We start from the raw sequence: 20,897 nt of genomic DNA on the forward strand, positions 1-20,897 counted from the left end.
TTGAGAATGCTTTATGTGCACTTGAGAAGAACGTGTGTTTTATTGCTTCTGGATGGAATATTCTGTATATATCTGTCAAATCCATCTGGTCCAATATGTCATTTAAGGCTGATGTTTTCTTTAAGATTTTTTTTTTTTTTTTTTTTTTTTTTATTCAACAGAGATAGAGACAGCCAGCGAGAGAGGGAACACAAGCAGGGGGAGTGGGAGAGGAAGAAGCAGGCTCATAGCAGAGGAGCCTGATGTGGGGCTCTATCCCATAACGCCAGGATCACGCCCTGAGCTGAAGGCAGACGCTTAACCGCTGTGCCACCCAGGCGCCCCAAGGCTGATGTTTTCTTATTGATTTTTCTGCCTGGATGATCTATCCATTGATGTAAGTGGAATATTTTATTTAATTAATTAGAGAGAGAGAGTGAGAGAGAGCACCAGTGGGGAGGAGAGGGAGAAGCAGGCTCCCCGCTGAGCAGGGAACCCAATGTGGGGTTTTATCCCAGGACCCTGGGATCATGACCTGAGCCAAGGGCAGACGTTTTACTGACTGAGCCACCCAGCCACCCCTGTAATGAAATATTAAAGTCACCTGTGATTATTGCACTCCTATCTATTTCTCTGTTTCTCTTTAGGTCTGTTAATAATTTCTTTATATATTTAGGTGCTCCTATGTTGGATGTTTACATATTTACAAATGTTATATTCTCTTGTGTTGACCATTTATTATTATGTGACACCCATCTGTGTTTCTTACTATAGTCTTTGCTTTAAAGTCAATTTTGTCTGATATAATTATAGCTGCTCTAGCTTTTGGTTTTAATTTGAATAGAATATCTTTTTCCATATCTTTACTTTCAATCTGTTTATGTCCTTACATCTGACGTAAGTCTCTTATGGGCAGCCTAAAGGTGGGTCTTGGGTTTTTGTTTTTGTTTTTTTTGGTTTTTTTTAACCCTTTAGACATTCTGTGTTTTTTATTGGAGAATTTAGTTCATTTATATATAAAGTAATTATTGATAGGTATGTACTGCTCTTAAGGAATGTGGACTGTGGGCACCATCTTGGTGCTCTCCTTCTGTCTTGCTCCAGCTCACTGGTATATCCTAGAAAAGAGCTTATACACTTACCTGGAGCCCCAATTTTTGTGCCTGCTACTTGGGAGATACCTGCAGATTGGCCAGCAGGATTTATGCTTGTAGTCACACAAGACTGTATATATTTGCATACTTTTCAAAGTTTCTGCTGAGGGTCTGGCTTCCAAACCCTAAATTTAACTGCTGAGGTCCTCCCCTTTGGGATACTGACTTGGTTCATCCTCAAATACTGGGAGCTGTTAAAAATAGGGTGCTTGGACATATACAAAGGTTAGAGAACAGAGAGGTGAGGCAAGGTTGAATAACGAGGTTCATATCCCATACAAGGCCATTCCTTCAAGACTGGGAGAGGTAGTTGCTTCATCTATTATACAAAAACCAACACAGAATAGTCAAGAAAAATGAAGAAACATATTTGGAATATGTACCAAGTGAAATAGTAAGATAAAACCTCAGAAAACAAAACCTTAATGAAACGGAGATAGGTACTTTACGCAAAGAGTTCTAAGTAATGGTCCTAAAGATGCTCAAAAACTGGGGAGAAAAATGGATGAACACAGTGAGAATCTCAACAAAGAGAAGAAAATATAAGAAAGTACCAAACAGAAGTCCCACAGCTAAAAGCTACCAAAACTAAAATTACTGAAATAATTCAATAATTGAAATATACACTAGAGGGGTTCAACAGCAAACTAAATGAAGGAGAAGAAAGGATCAGTCAACTCAAAGACAAAGCAGTGGAACACACCCAGTCAGAGCAGCAAGAGCTAAAGGAGTTCATCACCACCAAACCAGCCTAACAAGAAATGTTAAAGGGACCTCTTTAAGCTTAAAAGAAAGGGCACTGATTAGTCACAAGAAAACATATGAAAGAGTGAATCTCACAGGAGAAGTAGGTCCATAGTAAAGGTAATGGATTAGTCACTTAAAAAAGCTAATGTGAAGGTTAAAAGACAAAAGTAGTAAGATAACTATAATTACAATAATTAGTTAAGGGATACACAAGATACAAAGCTGTAAAGTGTTACATCAAAAGATGTGGTGGGGAGAGTAACAATGTTGAGGTTTAGAATGTTAACAACTTAAAATAGACTGGTAAGCTTGCAAGTTGTTATATGTAAACTTCATGGTAACCACAAAACAAAAACCTATAGTAAATACACAAAAGAATAAGAGAAGGAAATACAAGCGTACCACTAAAGAAAGCCATCGTACCACAAGAGAGCAAGAGAAGAAAGGAACAGAGCGTAACCATAGAAATAGCTAGAAAAAAATTAATAAGATGGCAATAAGTACATATGTATCCATATTTTGGTTCCGGTATTTCTTTTCAAGAGCTTTTCTTATTCTCTGAATGTTCCTTTTAAGAGTATCCTATTCTTATTTTATATATGCAGTATCGTTTGTCTTCAAGCTATGAATTATAGAGATTTTTTTGGACAAGTTCTTCTGTTGTTGTTTCTTTCCATTGACATTTTTCTGAAGTTTTTATTTCTCTTTGCTTAATTTAGTCTATTTTTCTTTGTGGAATGTTTTTCTAATATTTTGAGTGATCGTTGGCTGTTTGTTCCTACTTAAGAATAATGGACTGAAATGATGATTAAAACTCTGTGCATGAGCAGGGCTTGGTGACTGGTGGTTTTTCCTACCCACGATTTGGCCCCGGAGCTGGCCATTTTTAGTGGAAATTCCAACCATTGGTAACTAGAGATCCTTTTTCTCGGTTTCATCAAAACCTCCAAATTCTGGCTGTGTGTGTGTGAAGATAGGAGTATAAATCTAGCTGAATCATTCTGGAAACTAACAGGATTTGAGCTCTTAAAATGGACAAAATGGATTCCCACCTTGCTTGACTTTCATCCAGTCTTTCTGGTTTATTACTCCCAGAGTGTAAACTTGGAGATTTCTATCAGGATTAGGGGGAAAAATCATCTGGACTCGAAGGAAGGTATATGGGGCTTCTTACTTGTTGTTTGGGGGGGAGGTGGTGGAAATATTCTTTAAAATGCTGAATTTTAAAGAAAAATGGATGCGAAATGAATTCCCATTAGTAGAGACAAAGTTAAGTAAACTGTGGTGCAGCCGTGTCATGGCATATTATGAAGTCTATAAAATCACGATTTACATAAACATTTATTACATAGGAAAATAGTCATGTGTATGGCAAAAGTGCAGGTTATAAGATAAGTGTAATAGGATTGTGTTTTTTAATGGGAAAAAAACCAAGAACTTTCTCACTGTATAGTCTCTGTCTCCATAACCATTTCAGTAGTAAGACAAGGGATGTGTTGATAATATACTCTAGGGCACAGAGCTCTTTAGAAATGAAGACTGAAAAGTTGTCTTTTTGAAAATAATTTTTCCATCTCATACAGCTGTAATGAAATAGTTTTCCCAATATTTTTGGCTATTTATTTTCTACTTCTAATATTTTAATCTGTATGGCTCACAGATGTTTTTGCATGATTATTTGGCCAAATTAGGAAGTGGGAGGCAAGCCCTATGACACCAAGTTATCCAATACCCTGCAGCAAATATCGCTGGCAGGAACTCAGGAAATTGAAGGACTCTGGGGCCAGGAGACATATGAAATGAAAAGTGAAAGTGAGCGAGTTGCAAACATCTTTGGAAAAAACATAATTTTTGTTTTATTCCTGACCTTAAAGGGAATGCTTCTAGTTTATTTCATCATTAAGTATGAAATGGCTATTGGTTTAACATTGCCATATGTTTTTATCATATTAAAGAAGTGGCCTTGTAGTCCTGGTTTTCAAATAATTTTTATTTAAAAAATTCTTGATGAATTTTACAAAATGCCTTCTGGGTGTTTTTTTAATTATAAGACTTGTCTCATTTGATCCACTGGTATGCCACGTTAGAGTATTTAATATTAAATTATCCTAACATAGCTAGTGAATTATGGCTTGGTCATGGTGAGTTATGTCCTTTATATCATTGAGTTTGATTTGGTAGCATTTGATTTGGGATTTTTCTTTTCATCTGCATTCATAAGTGACAGTGATCTGCAGGGGCATGAATGTGATTGTGTATGCACGCACGCAAATCATCACTGTCAGTTGTAGAACAGGATTATTTTACCTAAAAGCACAGCACCAAATTCTTGAACAAAAACAGAAAAATGTACACTTAGAGATTTCAATACATTTTTCTCTCCATCATTGATAAGACAGAAAATCTGCAATGATGTAGCAAATTTGAATAACACTATCAACCAATTTGATCTGACCAAAAGGGGAATTCTCCACCTAACAAGAGCAGAATACACAGCCTTTCTAAGTGCCCATGTGACATTTATAAAGATAGACTGTACTCTGGGGCGCCTGAGTGGCTCCTGTCCTTAAGCGTCTGCCTTTGGCTCAGGGTGTGATCCCGGCGTTCTGGGATTGAGCCCCACATCAGGCTCCTCCGCTGGGAGCCTGCTTCTTCCTCTCCCACTCCCCCTGCTTGTGTTCCCTCTCTTGCTGGCTGTCTCTCTCTCTCTGTCAAATAAATAATCTTAAAAAAATTGTATTCTTGTGTTTAGATCTTCATATATTCATCCCTAAGTATTTCATATTTTTGATGATATAAAAAGTATTTTAAATTTCAATTTCCAATTTGTATATTGCATTTGTATACTGCATCTTGCTAAATACACTTCCACATCTTAGTGGGGTTTTTTAAGTGATAGATTTTATAGGATTTTCTATACAGGTGATCATGTTATCTGTGAATAAAGAAAGTTTAGTTCTTCCTTCCCAATATGAATGCATTTTGTTCATTTTTTCTTGCCTTGTTGCACTGTCTGGACTCCTCAATACAATAGTGAAGAGAAATGCTGAGAGAAAACGTCTTGTTCCGGATGTAGGGGCAAAGCCGTCTGTCATTACTAAGTGTGCTGTTAGCTGTAAGCATTTGGAAAGTGCTCTTTGTGAGGTTGAGGAAGTTCTTTTTCTGGTTTGCTGAGAGTTTTTATCAGGATTAGATGTATTTTGTCAAATTCTACTTCTGTATCAGGACAATCATGTAGTTTTTCTTTTTTAATCTATTAATATTATAAATTAAATTGATCTGTTTTTAAATGTTAAGCCAGCCCTGCATCCTTATGGTAACCCCCATGTGATCATGGTTACATATTGTTGAATTTGGTTGGCTAACATTTTATTTAGAATTTTGTACATCCTTGTTCATGAAGAATATTAATCTGTTTTCTTGTAACGTCTTTGGTTACGGTATCAGAGTCTCTTGGAATGAGTTCGGAAAGATTCTCTCCTTTCAATTTTCTGCAAGGAGATTGGGCAGAAATGGCAGTATTTCTTTCTTAAATGTTTGGTAGAAATCACTAGGAAAGCCATTTGGAGGGCCTTGAATGCCGGACTCAAGGGCTTGGTCTTTGCTCTGAAACCTTCACAGGTTCCCATGGTAAAAGGATGATGTCCACAAAGTGTCTTTGGGGAAGATGAATCTGGCAGCTGTGGGCAGGAGATATGTTGGCAGCGAGGGCCTAGCTATGTGTACTAGGAACAACATTATATCCTTCCAAAATTCCTGCAGATAGAGTTTTGCTCAGTCTTTCACAGGGTGGAGGGAATTGCCCACACAGAAAAAAAAAGTGACTCCACTTGACGAAAATAGGCTGGAAGATACTTTTTTTTTTTTTTGATGAGGAGGCTATGAGGGGGCTGCAACTATTGTCACTTAAAAATGACCCTTGGTGGCTAGGGTTTCCAGTTCAGCTAAATAAATCCACTCCAGCTGGACACTTGCTTTGTGAACTGCCAAGTTCTTTACAGGTTTAAAGAATCATAAAAGAAACACAAATCTTAAGGACTTGCTGATAACATAATCCTGTCACGTTGCCCCCCAGCCCCCACCCCACCCCTGGACGTCGTGTATCATTTTGAACAAGGCCCGCCTCCCGTTCTGGGCATGGTCACCTACGTATCCCCTTCTGCCCCATTGATTAGTTAAGAACAATATTGAAACTCGATCATCTGATTGCGGCAGCCGCTCTTGGCGAGTTGCATTTTGTTGCATCAGCTCTGGGGCGAGGCGAGGCGAGGCCGGGCCGGTGCCAGCCAAAGAGCTTAGTACCCAAAGCTGCGGAACTAGCAACGTGAATTTAAGACTGAAATCATCGTATTTTACAAGTTCTTTTCAGCTCGTGGGTGTCCAAAATTTAAGTCCTAGAAGAACATCTTCCAACATTTTCTTTTGCACCGCAGCTCAACGCCTACCTATTAGCAAAGCAAGCACACTGTTCTAATAAAGTAATGTGCTGTTGGGAGGGAGGCACAGGTGACATCAATGGAAAATTCAATGGATTAGGGAATGGCTTTCACTTGGCATCAGTGTGAATGACTGAGTATTGTCAATATGGGTGGTGTTATTTTAAACACAGAACATCCTGCCCAGTGAGTTTCATTGTAAATTGTGAACCAAAAGTCCATGATGTTACACTTCCATAAAATTTCTTTCTGGGAAGTGAACCTGCAAAATGTACACAAGGTAAATGTCTTTTTTTTTTTTCAAACAGCCCTGGGCGGGAGGGGGAGCTCACATTTGGATAGTACACATCTGCTGTCCCATCTGGTCCTTGTAACATCCATGTGGAAGTGACTAAGTCGAATTTTATCATTGACGTATTTTACAGTTGAAGAAATGGAGGCTTGGAGGTGAACAGAATTTACCAGCATTATAAAGGATGTAAGTGGCAAAGCAGAGATTGGAATTCAAATCTCTTCAGTCTGGCTTCCGTGCTTTTACCGCTATGGCGCATTGCCTCTCCAGAGTGAAAATATGGATACGGTGATTAAGAGCTTACCAGTTTGCAGAACTCAAAATACACGCACCTGGTATGTAAACCAGGTAAGCCACTAGTATACTGCTGGAGGTGAACATTTTACAAATAAGCTCCCAAATGTTACATTTCCATAGAGTAAGAACTGTTGTGTTTTGCTATTAAGTGAGATATTCTGTCCATGGATACACTTTTGTTGGCATTTTGGAGAATTTATGTATAGAATCTTAGGGAAAAGGAGACAGTCCTAGTAAATGTGAATTTATTTAAATGTATAAATCAGAAATTCCTAACCTGGGCGTGTAGACATTTTTTAAATCCATAGATAGGCACTAGGAGGGTTTCCTGAAATTAAATATAAAAAATGATGAGTGCCTACTCATGTTTTTTTCTGGGCGTATTCTTTGGTTCAGTAGACTTTTAAAGAGAGGTCTGTTTCGTGAAGAACTTTTGTGAATTACTCTGATGGACACAGAAACAGTTCCTTCTTTCCCCCACCAACGCAGTCCGCAAAGACTTTTCCATCTCTTGAGTTTTCTGTGAGCTTATTGTCCACCTGCTACATTGATCTGGTGTCCCCCGAGCGTGGTTTGCTTTGTTAATTAACTGTATGTGTAAGTAAGAGGGGCCGTATCTCAGTCCCCTGTGTGTGTTTCAGGATCCCCAGTTGGGGTAGATGTTTAATAAATCACCAATTCAGGAATGTTGACTTTCTGCAATCTGATCACTAAGTCAAATGTTATCATTGACTCATTTTGCAGATGAAGAAACGAAAGCATGGAGGTGAAGAGAATTTACAAGATTATCAGGCAGGTAAGTGGCGAAATGAAGATCGGAGCTCAAATCTTTTAAATTCCTAGAGCACATGCAGGCTGCGGGATCAAGACTTCTTACAGCCATGCTTTGTAAGGTACTTCATTTCCAAGTCAATTCTGAATACAAAAATGAAGTTAACAGGTGTGCTTTTCACGTTACAGGGTAACCTTTAAATAGTCTCAGCAGTACATGGGAACCGAGATGGGGTTACCTCATTGAGTGCAATTCCCTTAGCTGGTTGCGTGTTTGTTTCAAAGGTGGTACATTTGGCTCTAAGTATGGGCTATGAGAGTTTCTTATTAGGACAGCCCCGGAGGGTCTCGAAATGGTATTAACTGGCAGGTCAAATTACTATGTTCCCTGATGGAACACTTAATGATATGTTGCCGTTTGAAAATATTAAGTCTCCTCTCAAGGATGTAAGGTTTGCTATGGTGGTATGTATGCCAAAGAGCGCTGTGCACCCTGAACGTAAATTCGCAAAAGGACCTCCAACTTGCGTGGGGTGTGGGACGTCATCGAAATCGACAAATGAGTTCTTGAGGGAACATCTTTCAAGAGACAATGTGCAGTTGAGGGTATGCTCGCTCACAAAATACTGCTTGCATTCATGGGCTCCATGTAGTTCAAGAAATAGTATTCGAGCCCTTAGAAAGTGCTTCACTTTGTGCTCCCCATGGTGTGTGTGTATGGGGGGGTGCAAAGTTTACCGAGATTCAACTCTTGCATTAAAGAAGTTGTATTTCATTCAGTCAGGAAACTACACACATAAAAAATAGATAATCTCAATATAATGATGTATGTATTATAGAATTCTGGATAGGCAAGAGACACGTGACTCAAATTGGGGCAACAGGGAAGCCTTCCTGGAGGAGGTGATAGCTGAACAAATTTTGGAAGAAGAGTAAGAGCCAAGCAAGAAAGATGAGAAGGCACTGAGAGCAGAGAGAAGAGCATCGGCAAAGGGACAGCTTTGGGTAGGAAGCAGCCCCGTGTGTGAGGTTGGGGGCGGGGCGGTGTTTGAGGGGGAATTACCAACAGTTGAGCATTGACAGAGCATGGAGTCTGGGCTCAGGGAGGCACGATATAGGAGAACTGAGTAGCAGGGACCAGGTCATGGCAGTCTTGAGCCTGAGTCTAAGGACCTTGGCTTTTGTGCTGTAGGCAAAATGAAGTCATCTAAGATGGGGAGTGATGCTGTCGTATTTGTACTTTGGATTCCATAGTTTGAAATACTCCAGGCCCTACAGGCCATGGCTATAATAAATTCTCTACACTAACTAGCAAAATGCTGGGTACGTAACATCTAAAAAGCCAAGTGACTTCACCTAATAAATTTAATAATTTGTGACATCATATGGAGTCACTCTGCGCCCTAAGCACCGTGTAGTTTGGGCTGGAACTTGCGTTCTCCATCCTGTGGAAAGTCCACTGTCCCAGCTGAAGAGTTCTGAGAGCTTACGCTCTGTGGGTCGAAGCTCTTGCAGCTACCAAGTTAGTTCAGTTGAGTTTCTGCATTGTTCTTTAAGTCCCTTTCTTGTTGCGCCATGCCAAGCCCAGACCTAGGAATGGGCTCCTTTCTGGACTTTCATCAAAAACCAGTCCTACCAGCTGTTGGGATGCCATACGCTTGACCAAAGGGCTGGAGAGGAAAGAACGTCGGGGGCTCAGAGAATGTGACCAGTCCACAGTCTCATAGGACATGTGCCTGTCATCTGCCAGCTTGAGCCCCAGTGTCCATTGTGCGCCGCCTTGCTCCTTCCCAGCTCTTCCCCACCCCCAACCCGAGCCCTCTCTCCCTGGGGTGCAGCACCATTCAGCCATCTGTAGCCCACTCCCCAAACTCAGCCCAGCATTCTCTTGGCACATCCAAAGGTTTTCCTTCTCTGGCAGTATAGAAATTTCCCTTCCAGGGACATTGGCAACCCTCCTTCCAGGGCAAAAGGAGCTACAGTTAGTTTGAGTTTTAAGTAATCTTTTTCCAGCCCAGTTCGTTGGATTTCTGAGAGGCCGTGGGATCCTGTACTGACTGGTGTGCCACTTTTGGCAAACTGGCACTATTAATTAGGCCCATTGAAATCTTATCTGCCTCCTAATGGAGACAGTTCACAGAGGGCTGGAACACAGTGCCTGCTGCAGGGGAGGGAGAAGCGAGGGGAAATGCACGTAGCCTCTTTTCTCAGCCTCCTCTCGGGAGGCTCCCGGATCCCTAGATACAGAAGCTTGCGTTTCTTTCCTGAATGGAAACAGGTACTGGGGCTAACGTCTGAGAAGAGGCTGCTTTTTCCGTTTCAAAGCTGTTTGTTAATATTTGGCTTCTATTCTGTGACATGCATGGGCGCCCTTCAGAACATTACCTTACTTCTCAAGACATTAAAAAAAAATAAAAAGGCTTTTCCTCAATTTTTGGGTTCTAGAAGGTTCTTATTTTCCAAAACAGTGCTCTCTTTTGTTTTTTATACTAAAGGCTCACAAGCTGTTGCTGAATTTTGAGGCTTCTTAAGGGCGTGATTGTTACTCCGTGGGTGACTTGGGGCATTGTCTGATGAATGGGGGTCTCCTTGCTGGGTAACCTCAGGCAGACATTTTCTGCTCCCCCAACTGGGGCCTGTGACCAACTTAATCAGACAAGTACCGGACTCCGTGACCTTGGGGTCTCTTTTAAACCAGGACCCTAAAGTTTCTTAAGGAAAGTAGTTTGGATGATTCTCCAATGCCTTTAAGGAGAAGGCGGTAATATGGAAAATATACAGTGGTTATAGAGGGAAAATGCTCGATCTTGTCTAAAGCCATTATATGTGTGTGTGTGTGTGTGTGTGTGTGTGTGTGTGTGTGTGTTTGTGTTGCCACATGTAGAAAATATGCCTCCACGGGACGTTACTTCAGAGCTCGCACAGAACTCTGTACCAAAATGACTCTGCTAAGATGTGGACCTGGATGGACTCTACCTTGAACGTGGCAAGAACTCCCTCTAAATGGGCGAAAGGCTTGTGCTTGTGTGGACTGGGAATTACGGTCCAGGCTCTTCTTTTCTTCTAGATTCAGACTTCCTTTGTTAGGGAGGAGAAGCACGGCTTGCTTCTTGGTTTCCACGCAGTGTTGTTGAGTTTTTGCACCAGTGCTGGGGTTGTGCCTGTCACCCTTGCCCAGTCTGGGGGCAGCCAAACCGATAGCCTGCAGACGGAGAGCACAGCTGAGATGGGAACCGGTGAGGTTCTCCTGAATGAGGAGACCATCTATCATGACCCATTGGCCACTCCTGGAGAAAGCTTGGGCACATACCTGCCTGACATGACAGGCCAGATGTGGGGTAGAGCTGTCTTGTCTCCCCTCCAGCCCAGCCCGAGCCGTGGCCATCTACGTGCTCTTCCGCCATAGTCAGCTGCTTTATCTCCCTGTTTCCATCCTTGCACCCCTGCAGTCCGTTGTCATCAAAGCAGTCAGCAGGATCCTTTTAAGATGGGAAGTCATTCTGCTGCTCCCAGACTCTCTAAAGATGTCCCATCACGTAAAATCCTAAATCCCAATTACGGCCCCAGAAATCTACATCATTCGGTCTTTATTCTTCTTCTCTGCCACGGCTGCTCCCACCTATGCGGCTGCCTTGCTCTGTGATGGAGAATCAAACATGTTCCTGCCTCTGGACTCGCACCTCTGCTGTGTCCTCAGTGGCCTCACTCGCACACTTTCTGGTCCAGGGTCTCTACTCAAGTCACATCCTTGGAGGGCTTCCTTGATCACTGTGCCTAAAACAGCACAGTGGATCATTCTCTATCCCCTACTCTTGTTCTGTTTTTCTCTGTAGCTCTTATCACTAGCTGGCATGTGAAATGTCTATTCTGTGCCCGACGCCAAGCTAGAACGAGCTCCGGCGCCTGAGAAGTAATGCTGGTTGTTAACTAGTTACCTAAAGCCATCCGCCGGCATTTGCAAGCCCGACTCAGTAAATCACAGGACTATTCCTTTGGGGTCAGACCAGAAGGCAAATTTGCTTATGGCTTCCAAAAGAGAATCCTCAGCAAACTTCACATGTAAATGGGTGAATTTAAGAAAACCGAAAGGACCCTGGGTTTAAAAATACGGTCTGTCTTCAATCAACAGGCGGCAAAAATGCCTCTGAATGAGAGACTACAACATCAGTTAAATGTTCAGAACCAAAATTTAGCATTCTCCCACGTTTCCTAGCTTACGGGCCCATCACATTTGCTGAGCATGTTGAACCCAAAGAGCCGGCTAACACGACCTTCCAGAGTGGTACGAAGTTCAGCGTCTTCCTCTCTCATTGATGAAACAGACCTCTCTGTATAATTGGTGAACTCGAACTTGAACCTGTGCCCTTGAATCAGCAGAGGGTCGCACACGCAAGGCTTTCTGCAAAGTTGACAGGTGCGGGAGGGTTCCTCTTCATTTCTTGGAGTAAAAACAGATTGCCAAATGCCAGCATTTCGAGGGGACACCCGAGAAGGAACACTCACAGGTGGGATTTAATGTGAGCACACAGACCAAAATCAGATCTCCAAGAAGACATAAGTGAAATTAACTCTTTTTTAAAGAAATGAATCATGACTTTTTGGCACTAGAGAGGAAGACAGGAGTTCCTTGAGCAAAACACTTTATGAGTGTTGCTTCTCGCTCATGGGAACCCTGTGCAGGTGGGTGTTCTAATTTCCACAGGAGGACAGGGCTTGGATGGTAAGCAGCTTACCTGCAACCGCCCCTAATACAGAAGGGGGGGGGGGACACCTCCAAACTCACTGCATTCCTGTCACTGCACAGTCAGTATTCATCTACCGTTTCATTCATTAAGCGAATCATTGCATTCATGAAGGACTCACTCTTGAGCTTTCAAAGATTTTTTTTTTTGGGGGGTGGCAATTTCTTTTTCGCTCAACTTATTTTCCTCCCGCTGCTTTTGTGGATTCCCTGAGCCAATCTCAAGGGTTAGCTCCCAACATGATTGCAACAAGTGGGAGCTCCTGCTCTGACAAGTTTCAGATGGAGTATCTCTAAGGCTTGCAAACAGGCTTCTCCTACGTGAATTTCAACACAAACCACTTAAGAACTGATGAGGGGAAAGTATCAAAATGATTTTACTTGCTTGTCAAGGCCTGTCTTGTCCTGCCACCCCGGGGCTTCCTCCCTTTGGCCAGGAAGCATGTGTTAGACTCTGTCACCCACTGGGAGCAGGGAGGAGGCTCTGGCCTCACATTGCCTGGTACTAGTAGCGTTCGTTTTCATTTCTTCCATGGGAAGCATGAGTGTGAGAGGGTGGTGTTTTGGCTACTTCTAGTGAGAAACTAACTGTACTTCTACGTATGGCAAGAAAGGGGACATCTCCCATCCTTTCAGCTTGACGAGGACTGATCTAGGTGACCCGCGCTGTTGTCCAGAAAAGGGTGACTGGGCCATCTTCAGTGATTCAATAGCAAAGAGGAGAAAGATTTGAGGAAAAGCTTTTTGAAAAGTTGTGTAGAAAAATGAAAGGCTTATGACAGTCATCTCAAAAATAAACTTTTATTTAAGTTACATGTACAGTTCATTAATAAAAGAAAAATGCTTATCTACTGGTCAGCAGGACTGGACGCACTCCAACATGCGTTTCTAGAATTCTAAAGATCCTGAGCATGGTAACGTGGTTGTACGCTCTGGGCTCCTGAGGCATTACACGCTCTTAAGTCACATTTTGGTATTGAATGACATTCGAAAGGGGCCAGATTGTTTTTTTCAAAGCCAGTCATTTTGTGCAAAGAATTCTTTCCCCCCTGCGCATGTGTATAAATTGAGAGATAAGCAGGTCTCGGGTTGATTCCAGAATACCTAAGATCCATCAGTCACTTGACCCAAGCACAGTTCTCCCTGTCTTCTTGGGCATGTCTTTCCTTTTTTTTTTTTTTTTTAAGATTTTATTTATTTATTTGACAGAGATAGCCCGCGAGAGAGGGAACACAAACAGGGGGAGTGGGAGAGGAAGAAGCAGGCTCATAGCAGAGGAGCCTGATGTGGGGCTCGATCCCACAACGCTGGGATCACGCCCTGAGCCGAAGGCAGATGCTTAACCGCTGTGCCACCCAGGCGCCCCAGGCGTGTCTTTCCTTATGAGAGCCTTATGATGGACGTTTGGTTGTGATACAGCTTGTTTTCCCCAATATCTTTATATATAGGAGGGAGGTTGCATGTCCATAAATTCCTTCAGGGGGTCTTTATCTTTTACTTTGCAATCCAGTAATCTACTTCTACTTCACAAGGAACATAATTCTGGAACTTCTGGCATCTTGAGGCATGGGCACATAACTACCAACGTTCTGTGCCGACCTGATACAGCACTAGTGTTGTTCTTTTGGTCTGATGCCATCTTGAATGTCAGCCATTAAGAGCATCTGAGACACCAGGAAACTGCTGAAGGATCCTACTATCAGTAGTAAAGGGGACTCTGCAAACCTGCAGTGTGATGTCCAGCTTAACCTTTACACAGCTCTGCCTCCTTTTCTGAGAGGGTATGGAGGTAAGCACACAGGGTTTGGAATCCCTATGTCATCTGTGGTCTCAGTTTTTTACATCTATAAAATGAAGACACTTACCTATTTGGGTTGTTGTGAAGATCACATAAAATACATGCCAGCGTTTATTGAGCACATTGGTAAGCTATTAAGAAGTTAAGGGGATTCAAAGAGATTTAGCTGCCATCCAAAGACTGTGCAGGCCACCAAATATCTGTTTCCATGTTCCAGGCATTAAAGTCAAAAGGTGGGGGTAGAAGCACGCCAGCTACATGTCTTAGGGTTTGAATCATGTAACCCTTGACATTTTTTTTTTAACTATATAAAGGTGATTTCACTACCTGAATTTCACACCTAGATCTCATCAGATGGGTGTAGTGGAAAATACTTGGGACAGGGTCTAATGCATGTATGCTCAATAATGAGTCAAGGTACTGTAACTCCTACTGGTAAAGTCACATACCAGTTTCTAGGTCATGCCAGAATGAATACAAAGAGAGGCATAGCATTGAGAGTCCTCTCCAGCAGTGACACTTGCCTTGCATCCACTAAATGCCAGACACCACGCTGAGCCCTTCTGCATCCTCCTTAACCCTCGCCATGGCACGCCAACACGGTCCCCATCTTGCCCATCTGCCGAGGGGATCAGCAGCTTGCCCAAGCTACCACATCAAGACTGACACCAGAGTCCTTGCTTGGGAATGTCCTTGCTGACAGTCTAACTTTCCCCTTAAGCACAATGATAAAGAAAACTATTGATGATGTGCCCAGGGCACCCTGCAGAGTCTGCACCCCACCTTCAGCCTGTTTGACGCTGGCTTCTGTGACCCTGGATGGAAGGTTTACAGGGAGACTGTCAGTTTGTGGTCCAGTTCATCCCTGTTTTTTGAATGAGCCAGGCTTGGAAACGCTCGACGGATTTGGGAGGTACAATAGAGAGTTGAGACATTTCTGTCATCTGTTCCTTAATAACTGTGGACCCCCACTGCTAATTCTGATTCAGCTTTTGATCTATGAAAGCAGACCAGGATGGTGTATGCACAAAAAAAGTCCTCTGTGTTTGGAAACAAGGTATATTTGAAGACTTTTTCTACTTCTATGTATTCCTGAACCTCCACAAGTTAGGTCCACGGTATGGCAGAAATGTGAACATATAATTCCCAATTTTTCCAAAGAGTCAGGCTGGATACTTGATGGAACCGAGGAGCTCAAACTTGGTGATCAAGATTAGCAGGTTGCAGTCTAAATTCTTGGACCTAAGTTATCACAGCAAAAGTGCATATGCTTCTTGCAAGTTTCCCTGCTGAATCAAGGGTTCCAGTTCCATTTGGGCTCAAAAGAATAAACTGCTTCACTAGGTAAGAATTCTAGGAAATTCCTCTAGTTACATTACACGACACAGAACACTCCACCAGAATCTTTTGCTTTGGGGGTGCGGATAGTTAAACGTTATACTTCAGTTCCCCATTTCTCAGTATTAAACTAAGAAGTTCTTTAAATGCCCTATAGTTTTGCTATTTAAAGTCTTTCTTTTCTCTCTCTATCACTCTCCTTTTTTTTTTTTTTTTTTTTTGAGAAGGGCTATCTGACTTCCAAAGGTACAGGAACAGAAGTAAGTGCCAAAGTTGAAGCCTCTCTCTCTCTTTCTTTTTTTTGCCTTGTGTTCATCAAGAATAGAACACCATAGGCTTGAAGATGATGCCATGGCTCTAATTTAGCTATAAGAATGTCTTCAAGGAGCTGGTTGAACAACTGGGATTTTTTCTTGCCAAATAGATAGCTTGTAAAGGCCACATAAGAATTCGGACTCAAGGACTTGGCTGGATTTCTATACGAGAGGCCACAAATTTGTTTACTCATCTTTTATCAATCTTGGTAGCAATTGCTAAAGTCTCTGGAGGACCCACGTTCAGTGACTTTCTATGACACATTTAACTCCAAACACCCCACTTTAGTGTTAGATAAGCTTCCTATTTTACCTCTTAACTAATTCTCATCTTCTCTAGTCAACTCTACAGATAGAGCAAACTCACACCAGTATGTTTCATATGAGATTCTTACAGTTCTTTTGTGGATACTAAAGCCCAAGGCTCTAGCTCCTCACGAGCTAGGAGTACACGCTGAATTAACTAGCCTTATCGGCTATTCTGATTTCAGTAGAAATACCTTCATTTTTTCAACTCTTACGGTAGAGTTTCTATCCTTGGTTACTTCCTGGGGGTTAAGCAAGGTAAAAGAAGGAAATACTTTAGGCTCTTTGAAGGTTGGAGAGTGGGACCTAGAACTTAAAAGAACACAGTGGGGACTGGGGTCTAAGAGAAGATGATAGAGAATAATGCTTGATGTTATTCTTAAAAACTATGGCTTTGGGCCTTAATGTTAGTACTCCACAGTCCTTGTAATGGGGGAACACACTGCTATCTTCAAGCTCCCTAGGTGGGAATTTTGTATCGTTCCAGTTAAAAAAAAAGAAACAGGTGGGTTTTGTATCATAGCAGGGTCAAAGTACTGGTCAACCAGATGGCCTTCAGAGTTGAGCTACGATGTACGCTAGCCTACTTATCACACAGGCACTTCAGATACCCTGTGTCGGCAGGCCAATCCTGTTTAGTGTAATGACTATTTGCAGAGGAAGCAACAGGTGTACAACACAGAGTCCTACCTTCACAGCTACAGCCTTGTCCTTCTGTATGTCAGACTTGCACACGTGCCCCCCCCAAGCCACTTACACACGAGCCCATGCCTATTGTTTCATTTTCATCCATTTGAAAATCCTAACAGGGTATCTATGAAACAATACGGCAGAAGCAACTTCATCTAAGATCGTTGGTCTCCACCTGAGCCACAAGCAAGTTGTCAACTGCCTTACTTACGTTCTGGGTGCGAGTACAATAGGCATCATCCCCCCATCCATTTAGTTACTCAGAACATCTCTTCATCCTCTTGTTCCTGCATTGGTCAGTGAGCCCCAAGAGGAATCACATCTACAGCTGACTCCCCACCTCCCTTTGGAATTAGAGCATCTTCCCAGGGCTCCAAACCTCATGTCTTCCCTTGTTTGCTCACATCCTGAGACTTCAGAGAAAGGCAGTAATGGCCAATCTGATGGAAAACTTATTTAAAGCCCTGTGCTCCTACTTCTTCTGCCCAAATTCCTTATCCGTTCGTCATACTAAAAATTTCAGACATTGTCCACAGAAGGATCCTATGCCAGCCAGACTGAAAAATAGGAAGATACTGCAGATTCTCCATGAAGTCCCATTGGAACAGTGGTTTTTCAAACTAGTTGACATCACAATCACATGAAGGGCTTGTGAAAACACATTCCTGAACCCCACCCCCAAAGTTTCTCACTCAGCAGATCTGGGAAGGGGCCTGAGAACTTGCATTTTTAACAAGTTCCCAGGGGATGGAGATGTTAACCGTACTGAGAACCTTAGAATGTTCAAGAATGGCACTACCTGTTACCTTTCTAGCTCTCTTCATGGTAGATGGTGTAGACTCATCAAAGACGAACATGCTTTGCTCAAGGACAAGCTCAAGGACAAGAAGGCACTTGTCCTGGAGCAACATATAATGACAGAACATGGAACACACAGACTTAAGTATGAAGAAGCAGAATTGCTAGAAATCTTAGCATAGGTTTCTAGATCAGGAAACAAATGATTCAGAAAAGGAACCTGCCTCTAAATAAGAGAAAGTCTAGGTACAGGCTAAGCTAGCTTCTTTTACAAAATAAATATTTTAGGAGTGGATATTAGGGGGTACCTTGTTCTTTTAGTACTTGGCTGTAAGAGAAACTAGCCAATTTACAGGCCCAGTTACACAACGTCAAGCTCTATATCTCTAGCTCATCTATTTAGTTAAAACGCTTGATGCTACTTAGGCCATTGACAGAAGTTTATCCTGGAGGAATAGGCACAAACCATGGTTAAGCTGCTTGGTTTAATTGTTTTAGCACTTGAAAAAAAAAATGTACAGTAGTTTGAACACTCAGTCTTTGCAAACCTCCACTGAGGTCAAAGATTTCATTCATACGTACAAAATTAGTTTACAAATTTTTTGGCAATTTCATCTTAGTAACCCGTTTTATCCTATTGCCATTGTCCCAACCATTGAAAAAGTTTACAATAATTTACATAGAAATATTTTCAAAGTGCTTAAGAATAGTGATTGTTCTCTGGGCTATTTACAGATGGTCTATACAGTGTATGTACAGATGGTATACACTATAGCACAAGTGTCATTGCTGGAATATGGCTTTCTAGGGAAAGTGCATATTTGGCCAGATGTGGCAATACTGTCTAGAAACTCAAGGGTTAGATACTTGGTAACCACATCCAAAGCTGAAGTAGAATGTGGACAGGAATATTTACAAAAGTACTATAAAAACGGTCAAGTATACAAGCTTGATCCACGTAAAGATATCTTGATGTTCTTCCAGACCGGAGGAAGGAGGACTTCAGGTGCTGGCTTGGTTACCATTTCGAAGTGGAGGGTTATTGGTTTTAGACCTCAGAGGCCAAGACTTGTCTCTGAAGTCAAGCTAGGTCATCGTCTGTGCTTACAACCGATATCTGTGGAAGATAAAAAGGTACAGGATGAGCTTGGTGACCACTCATTGGTAGTAGTAACTCCAGTCTCTTGAATGGACCGTGCTTTCGACTCGGTCATCCAAAGACCAAAGGGACATGGAAGGGAAGTCAGATGTAAAGCAGTATTGAGTCGTGTCACGGATGCATTTTCACTTGAATCCAATGGTATCTACTTGGTAGAAAGAGAAAATAGTGGAGCTGATCCTGCCATTCCCTTGAAGAATCTTAAATGTTGGAGAAAAATAGGGAAAAGACACATGCGGGCCATGAATGGACCACCATTCTTTGTTTGACCAGAGAGCTTGAGAGGGAGTGCTGAGTGCTTGTTTTGTTCAGACTGTTCCCTAAGTGAAGGCCAAATGCTCCAGTTGGGTTTCAACTGAAGACCAAGGGACTAACTCTCCTGCTGAAAAGAAGCTGGCTACAATAGGCAGGATAGGCCACTTTCAAGCATTTGGTAATGATGGCTAAAGGAATCTTGCTCTGTATGCTGACTTTAAGTCAACTCCCCTGTACAGGATATGCAAACTTTAAAGTGTCCAGGAAATAGCTGACTTGACAGTTCACATAGGAGCCCCTTGGTTCATGCTACTCTTCACACAGAGTTTCTATAACCAAAAGATATCTCCAGTAGTATAGTGATGACCTTAGGTTGACTTACTTGTCATTCTGTCTGGGGCAGATGCTTGTCAGCTGACTGGCATGTGTTCTAACAGGCTAGACTGTCTAATCTCCAGGTTTAGTGGGTCTGTTTGGTGGCTTTGTGATCCTAATGGCTCTTCCTAGCCCAAGCAGCCATAGCTTGAATTAGTGGTCTCCTTTCCAGAAAGTCCTATCGCAAGCCAGGGTGTATCAAGACACAAAGCTGACTTACTGCTGGGTATGTGTGTCCAACAGAAGCACTGTGTCTACCAATGTCTATTGACAGGTCCTCTTCAGTAGTCTTCAAGTACACAGGATTGTCAAAGTTCATGCTTTTCATGTTCTTGTGCTGCCAGTTCCGCCACATCAAGTAGCCACCGACTGCCGCCATTGCCAAGAGCACTGAAAAAAAGTGAGAAGGTGGCTGAACAGGGTCTAGTCTCAAAACATACAAAAACAGGTCAAGTTCAGGAAACCTTGAGACTTGATGTTAATAAAAATTTCATGGTGTAGGAAGCTAGCATGACTAGATGTTAAACTATAAATGGGCCAGGAGCTTAAAACAAGTTCAGAGCAGTGGTCAAGTATTATTCTGTGGACTGGTGCTAAGTTCAACACATCCGTTTGGGCAAGTGTAGAGTCCTGGGCCCCAGCCCAGGCCAACTGAATGAAAATTCCAGAAGTTTCTGGAGCGCTTTTCCAGTGGTCCCCCAGGTGTGTTAGCTAAGCTTGGACTCCAGTGTTCCAGGACAAAGTGACCATTACAGCACAGGGCCTTAGCATGCCCATGCCCGATAATTGCTCTAGATGTTCTTCTCCCTGAGCTTGATGATTCTTACCTATTTTTAATTTACTCTCTTCAAGTCCTACAACTCCTCAAGAAAGCATGTAAGCATTTGCATGTCTCCTCTGTATGAAGCATTCTACACCTTTCCAAGGGGAAGAGAACAGTGCTCTTTACCTAAAGGAATGTATTGTCAGAGGGGATAAGCCAGACTAAAAACTCTGAGGTAGGAAGCAATCGGCACCTTTCATGTAACAGTTGAGCATTTATCACTGCCACCCACGGTGCCATGGATACCGTCAAAGAGAAAGGTATGGACTCAACTCAGTGTGCCAGGCTGGGGTGGGAGGGAATGTAATCAGGGTCACGAGTACTGTGACCATGGGAGGTGGGGGTCTCTAGATGGATTCGAAATGCCCATCTGGTGGGTGTCTAACAAGTTCCTCCAGATATGTGGGGAAGGTACTTACAGAGAGGAAGGATGGCCCAGGCAGCAGAAGTGCCCTTGGGGGGAACAGTGGCCTCTGATACCGCTGTGGTCACATTGATCCCTACAGGGAATGAAAGGAATCCATTGAGATGGATATGAATTCAGACTTAGAAATGGACCCATCTGGCAGAGCACCTCATGCCCTGGCATCCATTACTGCGGGTCAGTATCTACTGCATTGCATA

At 42.5% G+C, this 20,897-nt stretch overlaps 2 protein-coding genes across 8 annotated transcripts in view; one reads left to right on the forward strand and one right to left on the reverse strand.

Moving 5' to 3' along the window:
• LOC123002131 (uncharacterized) overlaps positions 1-20,897 on the forward strand; it is a 197,864-nt gene that overhangs the window by 29,840 nt on the left and 147,127 nt on the right. For both annotated transcript variants that reach the window (XM_057305673.1, XM_057305674.1), the window contains exons 2-3: positions 6,742-6,956; positions 7,650-7,701. The gene's annotated coding sequence lies outside the window, so the exon portion shown is untranslated. The remainder of the gene's footprint in view (positions 1-6,741; positions 6,957-7,649; positions 7,702-20,897) is intronic.
• The window catches only part of VLDLR (very low density lipoprotein receptor), a 30,229-nt gene continuing 27,459 nt past the window's right edge, over positions 18,128-20,897 (reverse strand). For all 6 annotated transcript variants that reach the window (XM_026519286.4, XM_026519289.4, XM_048218298.2 and 3 more), the window contains 3 exons: positions 20,693-20,773; positions 19,671-19,840; positions 18,128-18,778 (listed from right to left, as the gene is read on the reverse strand). In XM_026519286.4, coding sequence (XP_026375071.1) covers positions 18,743-18,778; positions 19,671-19,840; positions 20,693-20,773 — 287 coding nt within the window. In that variant the 3' untranslated portion in view covers positions 18,128-18,742. The remainder of the gene's footprint in view (positions 18,779-19,670; positions 19,841-20,692; positions 20,774-20,897) is intronic.

The sequence above is a fragment of the Ursus arctos genome, unplaced genomic scaffold, assembly GCF_023065955.2.
Source record: "Ursus arctos isolate Adak ecotype North America unplaced genomic scaffold, UrsArc2.0 scaffold_33, whole genome shotgun sequence".
Lineage (NCBI taxonomy): Eukaryota > Metazoa > Chordata > Mammalia > Carnivora > Ursidae > Ursus > Ursus arctos.